The sequence below is a fragment of the Lithobates pipiens genome, unplaced genomic scaffold (genome assembly GCF_037356315.1).
Source record: "Lithobates pipiens isolate NorthernLeopardFrog02 unplaced genomic scaffold, aLitPip1_a1.2 Scaffold_25, whole genome shotgun sequence".
In the NCBI taxonomy this organism is placed as follows: Eukaryota; Metazoa; Chordata; class Amphibia; order Anura; family Ranidae; genus Lithobates; species Lithobates pipiens.
In genome coordinates, this window is record NW_027507787.1 from 56,168,885 (window position 1) to 56,181,691 (window position 12,807).

Below are 12,807 nucleotides of genomic sequence, written 5' to 3' on the forward strand. Positions count from 1 at the left end.
GAAGAGGTGGTCTTTAGTTTAAGACCACCTTCTCAAAAGCGGGGGAACTACGCTTTAAGGTGAAAAACTTTGAGGGTTTACAACCCATTTAACCTCCTGCCAACCACATAACGCATACTTGCAGTGATAAAGAAGGTGGGTCTCACACACACACACGCTACCAATACGTGTTCATGGCGCAGAGGTTTGTGTGAGGAGAATGTCCTCAGTGTGCATTCCCAGCACCAAGCTGTCAGTTAGATTCTAGTTTCTATTTATGAATGGGAATTGGTAAGATAGGCTCCCCAATCACGTGACCACTGTTACAGCCAATCACAGTGATCACATGATTGGGTAGTTTACCCCGCCCTAAGGCCTAGGTACCTCTGCCTTGATCCCCGCTGGGACTGGAGCAGGGATGGGTTAATTGCGGAGAGCTGACAAGACAGACAGCAGCAGAAACATCTCCGTACGCATGCTGTTTATATAGTGATAATGTGCACCATTATTATGTGAGTGTATATGATGTACTTATTAAAACAGATTTTCCTGGTCAATAGCTACAAGCTGCCCACCAGCATGGAAATTCACTCAAGGCAAACTTGAATGTTTGCTTCATGGTTATTCCAAAAAAAAGATGTAATATTCTGTATTACAGTGTATAAATCAAATCACTCACTGCTGTCATGGATGGGATCAGAAATGACCGGCTTCAAACGAAGAGTATAAGCACCAGTGCTGTCTGGCAAATATGCTGTAAATCGAAGTCGGACAATGCTCAGGTCTGTAACTTTCTTCAGATCTTTTACTTCTGTCTCTATATCTTTCTCATCTTGTTCTGCAAAAGGATAAGTCTATCATGATAAAGAACAGGATCACATTCCCACATGCTTCAGTTTTGTATTTCATTTCAGTTGGGAAAAAAAGCCGTTTTATTTCCAGAGCACATATGACACATTTTTAAAAGGTTTGCACATACTGTCAAAAACAAAGAACTTATAAGTGAGAATAGAAACAATAACAGCAGCCTACAGAAAAAGTTGCAGTACAGCTCATGGTTTTACCTGTGAGACAACGGGTTCTCATTATTTGCTGTCTTATCTTTTCCTTCAGGATTTCAATCTGACTCTTTTTTGTGACATGGACAATCCCTAAGTTATTAAACCTAAACACAAATACAGAACATAGTATATTAAATATTTGCATCTGGCAACCACATAGGCAGAAAGCAATGATCATGTGAAGAATCCATCTTACAAAGAAGCACCAATTAGGTGAGAACACAACCAGCATTAAAGTAGAACGAATGTCATTTTTTCATTTTGGATAGAGTAAGAGAGGGTTATACAGCAACCCCTATCAGGTTTTTTTTTAGCCCTCTGTGTCCCATTAGTGAGATGTCCCTTCACTTCCTGTCCAATAGCCAAAACAGCAGGTGAGAGGAAAAGTCTTCAAAGTGTGGGAATCCCCGGTTATCACGGTTTATTGTTTTGGTGACAATTCCTTTCACTCTGAGTGATAAATGGTAAAAAGGACAAATAAATAGAGAGGGTAAATCTCCCTGACAGGGCACAGACAGCAAAAGAAACTTGACAGGGGTTCTAACCCCTCTCCCCTCTATCCAAAACTCCAAAAAAAGTTTTACCTTTAATTACACTTTAATGCAACAAGCAAACCCAACCATACAACAGAAAAATGAAATCAACAAATATTACTATAGAAAAAAAATGTTTTAACATAAGAGAAGACAACATTGTGGGGTCAATTCACTAAGAGTTAAATAACAAAAATAATTTTTGCCTTAAAATAACTCAAAAGCCTTTCCTCCTAGCAGTAACATTTATAAAAAAAAAAAAAAAAAAAGTCTGATGCCTGCAAAAGTGTATAATAAGTTAAGGAGCATTTACAGGTGTCATGTTCTTGGGTGCTAATTCACTGAATTGGCCAAAATAATAATTTATTCTGGCCAGTAAAATGAATAACACTCAACGCTAAAAACGCCTAGTGCTAATTCACATGTACAAAACTCTACTGCTCCTGGACGCACTGGCAGTTTTTTTTCTACCTCTAAACGATGTGAAAAGCCGATGTGTGCATGGACACATAGGCTAACATGCGGAGGAGTTTAGAGGCAGGAAAAAAAAAAAAAAGACTGACACCCCTAGGAGAAGCTGCAAAAATGTCCAGTGTGCACGAGGCCTTATAGAATAAGTTCCAATTTTTTATATTGTAATATTTTGTATGTTTTTTTTTTTTCACAGATTTTAAACACAGCATCAGAGTGAGATCAACAAAGACATGCTAAGAATTGTGAAACTATGAAAAGATGTGGTTCACTCTTCAGTAGTGTTTGACAGTCCTGTAAATGCCACACTACTGGCTGTCTTTTCAGCTCAGGGGGGCAGTAAAAATGCAGCTGAATCACCTGTTTTACCAAATTAACCCCCACGCATGTGTAAACCAGCCCTTAGTGTGCCTTCATTCATAGAATGATCTCCCTCTGGTGTAATGTTACAAATTATTTACATCTGCGCAAACAGCATTGCACTTACTGGCCAGTGCAGGGTTCCCAATTGTTAGTTTCTACATTCCTAAAATATTGAATGCCTGTTCCAAAAGATACATTTTATTTTATTTTTTAGTGAATTGAACATAATGAAGCTTTGCCATTATTCATCTCACAATTGATAATTCATGAATTGGCACTTAAGTGATCACATACCATAGTTTATGCAAATCGATCATGTGACACTAAAATTGCATAAGATAAACATCTATAAAACGGAAAGGAGGAGGTTAGAGAGAATAAATCTGATTGGTGGACAAACGTACTGAGCAGTCATGTCTTTAGGCCCTACAGTCACCACACAACTTCCTGTCTCATTGGCATGTTTTCCAACAAGGCTGTGAGCGTGAACACGTGGTGGGTCTGTGTGCGTAACCAAATCCACTTCAATCTTGGCCATGCCAACATAATTAAAGATCTGCAATAAAGATATAAAAAAAAAAATATGAGAAAAATATGAGAAAAACAAAAATTTATCAGAAACCACTTTCACCTGATGCAGAATATAGGTAATAAGTTAACCCATTCAAGGACAGTACACTATCATTTAGGTCTTCCGTCCATCAAGAAGATTGTTATTTAATATATAGATTGGAAAAGGTCAATACACATATTATACAAAAAGGCTCTGTTTAACAATGACGCCTAAAACTGACATTGGGTGTACACTGGTGGAGAGATCAACCCCCAGTTTCTTATATCCAATAGTGTGCCTATACTCCCCCTCATAAAGCATCACTCCGATGAAGCTGGATTCCAATTTGTGTATATCACATTAGAAAGAACCTGGGAAGCATGCTGTCTTTAAATGATTGTGGTGACTTGATAAAACTGGGATTCTGAACGGGGATTTCTCTGCACTCTGTGAGACAAGACATACAAGCCAATACACAAAATGAAAATAACTCACTTTAACTGTTGGATAGGTTTTCTTCCCTTTCTCACTGGATGCCCCAGGTAGTCCACCATGAGATGGTCCTTCACATACATAGCGAAACCGAAAGCCACGCTGTAAAAGGTCAATACATTAGGAAGGAATACAGTAAACAAACATTTCCAAACACGTCACAGGAGCGCACCCTTTGGTAAAAACCAGTGCTGACCAAGCACCCTCTGTTAGGTCTGCAGTTCCCATTGTAAATAACCCCAAAAAAGGAATGCTAGTGGGCAAGTTTTATTGTATTAGCTAGCCAATCACATCACAAGCAAAATGTTATTGGCAGGAGTCTTCAGGGAATCAAATCTAAAATGAAATAAATTTGCATAAAAGGAGTTGTGGGTTTTAGGTATACCATGGCCCTGACCTCACAAGGATAAAGGGCCCAAATTTATTCTAATAAATACTATCATGGAAAACCATGGTCCATTTTAAAGGAACTGTTAATTATTGGCGGCCTCTTTAACATAAAGATCTAATACAACACATAATGAACAGAGGCAAGCATTCATTTTAGGGGTTAACAGTGAGAGGTGTCAAGTGCACTACTTGGGAGTTAGATATGTCTATAAAGCGTCACCAACAATGATGTAGAAATACACTCGCTTTTATGCTGCCAAAATGTTCTGATAAAAAGATGAATGATCAATGTGACTGTACAGTAATTCACCTACCTGTTTAGGCTGCTCTATAATTGCCAGGTGTGGACCAGTTGCTTAAAAAGAAATGAGAATAAAAATCAGATAACGCATGCTCAAGGTAAAATTACACTTAATTAGCTAAATGAAGAAAGCTTGTGTTAAATTTATGTGTGTAAACTGGCCTTCTTAGGTTTCTGACTATATGGAGCAGTTTTTAGTGTGCGACTGCAAAAAAACATCCTACAAAGTGACGAAAAGGCAATATTAAAGTGATTCTAAAGGCCTTTTTTTACCCTTAATTCTCTGCGTTACGGTAAACAACCTTCTGAGTGCAGTTTCCCCCCAGCTCCACCTTATACTTACCTGAGCCCTATGTCAATCCAGTGTTTTCCACAAAAGCAGCAGCTCCCTCTGCTCTCTCCCTCCTCAATGCCTCAGAGCTGTGTGTGTCAATAGACATACAGAGCGTGGCTTGGAAACAAGCCCACACAAGTAACCCCACAGCATGCGGCTTGCTATGGTGGGCACTCAGCGAGGGGGAGGAGCCTGCAGCAGTCGGGTGACAGAAGAAGAGGAGGATCAGGGTTGTTCTGTGCAAAACCAATGCACAGAGCAGGTCAGTATGACGTTTGTCATTTTCTAAAAAATATATAAGCGTTTACAATTACTTTAAACCCAAAATTAAAAATATAAACATATACAGCAGGGACAGAAAGTATTCAGGTCCCCTTAAGTTTTTCACTCTTTGTTATATTGCAGCCATTTGCTAAAATCATTTAAGTTAATTTTTTTTCCTCATTAATGTACACACAGCACCCCATATTGACAGAAAAACACAGAATTGTTGACATTTTTGCAGATTTATTAAAAAATAAAAAATATCACATGGTCCTAAGTATTCGGACCCTTTGCTCAGTATTTAGTAGAAGCACCCTTTTGCTCCAATACAGCCATTAGTCTTTTTGGGAAAGGTGCAACAAGTTTTTCACACCTGTATTTGGGGATCCTCTGCCATTCCTCCTTGCAGATCCTCTCCAGTTCTGTCAGGTTGGATGATAAACGTTGGCGGACAGCCATTTTTAGGCCTCTCCAGAGATGCTCAATTGGGTTTAAGTCAGGGCTCTGGCTGGGCCACTCAAGAAAAGTCACTGAGTTGTTGTGGAGCCACTCCTTAATTTTAGCTGTGTGCTTAGGGTCATTGACTTGTTGGAAGGTAAACCTTCGGCCCAGTGTGAGGTCCTGAGCACTCTGGAGGAGGTTTTCATCCAGGATATCCCTGTACTTGGGCTCGTTCATCTTTCCCTCGATTGTCACCAGTCGTCCTGTCCCTGTAGCTGAAAAAAAAAAAAAACAGCATGATGCTGCCACCACCATGCTTCACTGCGGAGACTGTATTGGAGAGGTTAGAATTAGAATAGAATTAGAATTAATGCCAAAATGTTCTATCTTGGTCTCATCAGACCAAAAAATCTTATTGCTCACCATCTTGGAGACCTTCAGGTGTTTTTTTTAGCAAACTCCATGCAGGCTTTCATTTGTCTTGCACTGAGGAGAGACTTCCGTTGGGCCACTCTGCCATAGAGCCCCGACTGGTGGAGAGCTGCAGTGATAGTTGACTTTCTACAACTTTCTCCCATCTCCCGACTGCATCTCTGGAGCTCAGCCACAGTGATATTTGGGTTCTTCTTTACCTCTCTCCCCAAGGTTCTTCTCCCCCGATAGCTCAGTTTAGCCGGATGGCCACCTCTTGGAAAGGTTCCGGTCATCCCAAACATCTTCCATTTAAGGATTATGGAGGCCACTGTGCTCTTAGGAACCTTAAGTGCAGCAGAATTTTTTTTTGTAACCTTGGCCAGATCTGTGCCTTGCCACAATTCTGCCTCCGATCTCTTCATGCAGTTCCTTTGACCTCATGATTCTCATTTGCTCTGACATACACTGTGAGGTGTAAGGTCTTATATAGACAGGTGTGTGGCTTTCCTAATCAAGTCCAATCAGTAAAATCAAACACAGCTGGACTCAAATGAAGGTGTAGAATCTCAAGGATGAGCAGGAAGAAATTGACAGGACCTGAGTTAAATATATATGAGTGTCACAGAAAAAGGTCTGAATACTTAGGACCATGTGATATTTCAGTTTTTCTTTTTTTTCTTTTTTTAATAAATCACAATTGTGTGTTTTTCTGTCAATATGGGGTGCTGTGTGTACATTAATGAGGAAAAAAATTAACTTAAATGATTTTAGCAAATGGCTGCAATATAAAAAAGTGAAAAATTTAAGGGTTTCTGAATACTTTCAGTCCCCACTATAGCATCTTAGAAATCCTTAGATGGTAGCTGCATTTATTTTCTTTTTTCATTTTTAGTGAAAAGATTGTTCTGATAAACATTTGCGCAAATAGCACTGGGTCTTAAGGCACTACTGATTTTTATCTGCTGATCACATGCTTTCAGAAAATATATGGTTTGGGGGGACTTTTTATAAATGATTAAAGCTGTAAGGGAAAAATAAAAATTAATGGAAAAATTGCAAAAATGGTCTGGCCACATGAGTTTAAAAGTGGCGCTCAATGCTTGGCAGTGAAAGGGTTAACATAGCACATGCAAACAGAAGAGTGACAACAGATAAAGACCAAGTGTTTCATTGAGTTTGTCCTTTTTTATTTTTAACCTTTTCCTCCAAGTATACTGTAAATGTAGGTTTGTCCCAAGCATGAATAAATCAAAAGTAATGAAGAATTAAAATTAATTAAAAAGGACATACTTCCCAGAGCCTGCCTTACCATCTTTCAAGTAACAGTTCATGTGTAATTGTTGAAAAAGTATCCAATAAAGATTTGCTCCTCACACTCAGCATGGATGCCATGCATTTTTCTCAATGAATGGATCATTCTCTGATTGGACAAGGTGGAGAGGCAGGGGCTGTGACACTACAATCTCCACCTCGCCCCATCGGAGAATACCTCATATTAAGGTATGCAAGTAGTACGCACGTGTAACTAGTTCGCTTTTATTTATAACTGCAAGAAATGCTCTACCTGACCACCTAAAAATGCTAACTGATTGGCTGTTTAATTAACATTGATACTGATGTAGATAAAGAGAATACTTACGTATTTCTTGCTCAGGATCCTGAGACTCTGTATATGGAGTATAATCAAAACCACCATCTGGATCTCCATTGCAAAAATACTGGTTGAGGAAGCAAAAAATCCAATTAAAGTTTGACCCACACATTCACAAATGTTACAGCTCATGACCTAACCTAATCTTGTCATCATTTGTTCATCTTCCATAACCTTCTTCTGTACTATTTACAAGAGCAAGGTAATTGCAGAATCAGGGAACCCATAACTGGCAGGTCTGGAATATATATACACATAGGTAAACAGTTTGTTTACTTATGTTTTTGAAACGTAAAAGGTTTTGCTACCAAAAGCCACGCCACTAAGGCCTAAATCGAATGAGGGTCTAGACATTCCACACTTTTCTAAACAATTATCAACCAGCTCAGTTAGCACCGCTCCTCAAATATCATGCCACCAGAAAGTTCCCCTTTGGGTTGGTTGGAGGCTATTGAATGTGTATCCCAACACCATAGATCAGCCGTCACTAAATGGCGGCCCGCGGTCCGAGTCCGGACCGAGCAGCGCTTCTGCCCGGACCGCCATGCCGCCAGTGTAGCAAGCGACAGCAATCACTGGTTTGCTGGGACCACGGGTTTCCCCAGCAACCAGTGACGCTGCGCGCATGCGCCCGCCCCCTGCTCCTGGCCGCGTCTCTCGGAGCTGAAGAGACACGGGCAGTAGGGGTGTGACGTCACATGTGCGCCCCGCCCCCCTGCTGCCCGCGGTTCCCGGGTCCTGGATCTCATCGCGAGGCAGCTTCAGTTGTGCCCACCCTCCTGCAGTTAAGGTATGTGGGCACATTAGTTATCTATTAGTGATCAGTGTTGTGCACACTGTTGGGCATATTTTAAGGGGCTTTTTCGATGTGCACATTAAAAATATACTCATCAGCATGCCCCTTAAAATAAAAATTGTCCATCAGAATGCCTCCTAACATAATAGGTGCCCATCAGTGTGACCCTTATTTCATGTTAAGGGGCACGCTGATGGGCAGATTTTATTTTAAGAGCAACACTGATAGGTACATTTTATATTAAAAGGGGCACTTTGATGGGCAAATTTTAAGTTAAGGGGCATGTTTTGTTGTGTCCATCAGAGTGCCCCTTAATATAAAATGTGCCCATCAGCATGACACTTATTTTATGTTAAGGGAAATCCTGATGTGCACATTTTATGTTAAGGGGCACTGTGATGGGGACACCTGATGTAAAGGGGCACTGTGATGGGGACACCTGATGTAAAGGGGCACTGTGATGGGGACACCTGATGTAAAGGGGCACTGTGATGGGGACACCTGATGTAAAGGGGCACTGTGATGGGGACACCTGATGTAAAGGGGCACTGTGATGGGGACACCTGATGTAAAGGGGCACTGTGATGGGGACACCTGATGTAAAGGGGCACTGTGATGGGGACACCAGATTTAAAGGGGCACTGTGATGGGGACACCTGATGTAAAGGGGCACTGTGATGGGGACACCTGATGTAAAGGGGCACTGTGATGGGGACACCTGATTTAAAGGGGCACTGTGATGGGGACACCTGATTTAAAGGGGCACTGTGATGGGGACACCTGATGTAAAGGGGCACTGTGATGGAGACACCTGATGTAAAGGGGCACTGTGATGGGGACACCTGATGTAAAGGGGCACTGTGATGGGGACACCAGATTTAAAGGGGCACTGTGATGGGGACACCTGATTTAAAGGGGCACTGTGATGGGGACACCTGATTTAAAGGGGCACTGTGATGGGGACACCTGATTTAAAGGGGCACTGTGATGGGGAAACCTGATTTAAAGGGACACTGTGATAGGGACACCTGATGTAAAAGGGCACTGTGATGGGGACACCTGATTTAAAGGGGCACTGTGATGGGGACACCTGATTTAAAGGGGCACTGTGATGGGGACACCTGATTTAAAGGGGCACTGTGATGGGGACACCTGATTTAAAGGGGCACTGTGATGGGGACACCTGATTTAAAGGGGCACTGTGATGGGGACACCTGATTTAAAGAAGCATTGTGATGGGGACACCTGATGTAAAGGGGCACTGATGGGGACACCTGATTTAAAGAAGCACTGCGATGGGGACACCTGATGTAAAGGGGCACTGTGATGGGGACACCTGATGTAAAGGGGCACTGTGATGGGGACACCTGATTTAAAGGGGCACTGTGATGGGGACACCAGATTTAACTTGACAATAAATATTGTTGAAATGCTAAGGAAATTGTACATTTCTCATGTTTTTGATAGATATACAGTTACTACAATATTTCTGAGTCGTAGCACAGACTTGAGATTCGGACCTCGGGCCAAAGAAAATTTTGGCGACCGGACCTCCTTTAATTTTAATTCATTACCCCTGCCATAGATAATATACTCTGGTTCACCTTGCATGATAGGGGACAGATCTGTAACCCTCTTACACAGCAATTCTCATCTGGGACAGATTAAAGCATAAACCACACCTAATCTCCTCTTATAGCCCGCTACTATCCTTCCTTCATAACCTGAATCTTTATCTTGCCAGCCAAGGCACCCTCCTTGTTCCACTATTGGATCCATCTGTTAACACGCCTATACTGTCTATTTTTCTGCATGCTTTACGCCTTTTCCTAGCTTGCGAGAAGTTCTGAGGCTCTCGGATAAAACATTTCTATACTGCCAAAACATGCCGCAACATAATGACTATGTACAAACACCTGTACATCTCATATGTACATGCCAAGAGTAATTACCACTCTCTAGATCACCTTAAACACTCCAAAACCACCTCTCCTGGCCTATATCTCCAAATAGGCAACTGGCTTAGCCTTGGACCTTATGCCAGAAGATTGGGCAGACATTATTAATGCAACCCATAGGGTCTCCCTAAACATCTCCACCCTGGACACATCCTATAAAGTAGTTTTGAGGCGGTACCTAGTACCACATTGGATAGCGAAATCTGTCCCAGAAGGCCCCCCCTTTAAAGATAAGAAGATAACTGGTGTCATGCAGCTGACTCTGCTAAGTAACATTAAACCCGTAACTAGGCAGGCACCATCAGATGGAGGATCAGTCAGCCACAGCTCAAGGAACCCCTAGCAACATCTTGAGGAATGCCTAGCAACCCCTTGAGGAACCCCAGCATTCCACTGAACCCTGGTTGAGAATGGCTGGTCTAGCTGCTTTCTATTCCAGCAGTTGCCTTCACAGCACTATTGAAGCAGTCCCTAGCTTGACACACAACTGCCTGCCCAACTATTTGTTTACTTTCAAAACATGCGTATAGTTATACTACCAATACAGACTCGGCAGCTACCAGGATACCAAAGTTTATATAATGTATATATATTTTTTTCATTGTGATTGCTGAATTATTGGAAGTACCAAGGATATCAATCATAAGAAGGGCTGTTCTGTTCTACTTGTGTTATCCTAGTTCGTATTAAGAAAGAAATTCAAGAATGAAGCAGCAGAGATAAATAAGATGATGTGGAATAGTGTCTCAAGCCGCAACATTTGCAAGTGATTTTCTATAGCAAATGTGAAACTAAACAAAGCCCTCTTCCACTTACTACGCTGAGGTTAAAAAAAATGGTAACAAAGACAATTTAAGGGGACCAATCTTAAATTGTCTATGAACAAGTAGTGTGGTTTTTATGCATCACCACAATAGCTAGAGCAGTAATTATTAAACACTATTTCCTATGGGACTTTCAGCTAAGTATAAGGTTGTTTATTAGGTAAATCTGGTCGTGTTATATCCCAGTGTTTTTCCTTGAAATAGGTGCATTGATTTAGTGTTGAAAAAAACCCCAAAAATGTACAGAATAAACATCTACAACTAATTAGAAGCACATTTACAAAAAATGGATGAAAGGAAATAGGCTTGTACAATATGACTAATCTCACAAAGACAAAATGAAACAAAATTATGCAACTGCTCTGCTTTCCTTCACTCCAGTAAATGATAGAAATCTGGAAATCCGTACACAAGTTTCAGTGTGAGAGCATCAGAGAACATTTTGACACAATGTACTTTTTCAGCAGTGGCTTGGAAATTTTACCTTCTTCGGGTCTGTCAGATCTATTTTAAAGGTATTGGGGGGGATTTTTCGGTTTAGCTTTTATTTTATCAATACTATAGCTGCCACACAGTCAAGGATAAAAACAAAGTATGCCAAACTGTACATAACACATTGATAAAATGCACCGCTCTTCACAATTTGGTGAAATAAGCAGCCAGCCATGTGGCAGTAGCTACACTCTTTTAATGAAAGAATTCCTAAAATCTTAATCCCTGTTTAACAGTTCATAATCGCATGACAAGTTACATCCCATTTGTGCCTATTAAACCGCTCAAATCGGTGCGACTCTGACTTGCACCTATTTGAAAAGGGTTCCTGCACTATTTTTGTCAATTTCATGTGTGACTTGCATTGACATCTGTGCATGAAATCACGCTGATGGGCGGCTTTGAAATGAAGCTGAAGTTGCATGCAGTGTGAACTTAAAGTGGTTGTAAAGCCAAAAGGTTTTTAATCCTAATGCATTAAGATAAAAAGCCTTCTGTCTGCAGCCCCCTAATACTTACCTGAGCCTCATCTCTGTCCAGCGATGTCCACGAGTGTCTCAGCCATCCAGGACTTTCCCTCTTGATTGGCTGAGACAACGCAGCGGCGCCATTGGCTCCCACTGCTGTCAAAGTTAGTCAATCAGGAGAGAGGAAGCGGGTGGGGGTTCTACCATCCACCTCATTTGTGTTAAACCTTTAAATTTGTATGGCCAGCTAGCCTAATAGCACCAAACACACACTGATGTTAATGGCAGTGTCAGTCAGGACATGGGACAAAGAAAATCAAGTTTTCACTGCAATGGGATAATGACATAAAGCTGGTCTCTGGCTTAAAAGTCATGTACATAAAAGGCATCCAAAGTAGCACCCTCGAAGTCCTGCTAGGACGTAACGCCATGTCTGATCTGCGGATCTGACTTTTTTCACATGCTGGCATCTTTTACAATTTGCGCGTGTTAGCGCTAGTTTTTTTATGCCCTCCTTTTTTTATGCTTTTTCCAGAGATGAACACATGGAAAAAGCCCTATACATGGTCGCTGGTGTTAGTAAGAAACTGCCTCCTGCTTTACACAGTGATTCCTGGGCCATCATCTAGGAGCTCTCCATGTGGAGATATTTCTATGTTGACAAGGTTCATCTGCCTTAAAAGACATCTGATACAAGAGTGAGGAAACCCCCATAGTGACCAATATATGTTGTTATGCGCTGTAACCTTACAGCGGTAAGGTAAGGGGACACCCATCTATTTATCCCACGAAGGGGAAAGAAGGAGTGTGGCACTGAATTGCCTGCATGACTAGCACAGCACAATACGTGGATATGCTTTTTGCCTGAACGCCACGGCAGCAACAGTTGCACTGATTTCACTTTCAGTTTATCCATTTTATGCGATTAATTGCTTGGACTTATTGGCACTTAGCACTTTAATTTTACGGATTTATCTCTGAGTGTGATTTTGTCTGATTATTTCATATATGTGTGCACTAGTC

The 12,807-nt window shown here is 41.3% G+C and overlaps 1 protein-coding gene across 1 annotated transcript in view; it reads right to left on the minus strand.

Annotated features, from left to right (window-relative positions):
- Positions 1-12,807, minus strand: part of NFKB2 (nuclear factor kappa B subunit 2) — an 84,382-nt gene that overhangs the window by 25,956 nt on the left and 45,619 nt on the right. The window contains exons 3-8 of the mRNA XM_077454483.1: positions 7,236-7,314; positions 4,157-4,197; positions 3,456-3,554; positions 2,812-2,963; positions 1,044-1,144; positions 659-817 (exon numbers count right to left, since the gene is read on the minus strand). Of these exons, the coding sequence (XP_077310609.1) occupies positions 659-817; positions 1,044-1,144; positions 2,812-2,963; positions 3,456-3,554; positions 4,157-4,197; positions 7,236-7,314 (631 nt within the window). The remainder of the gene's footprint in view (positions 1-658; positions 818-1,043; positions 1,145-2,811; positions 2,964-3,455; positions 3,555-4,156; positions 4,198-7,235; positions 7,315-12,807) is intronic.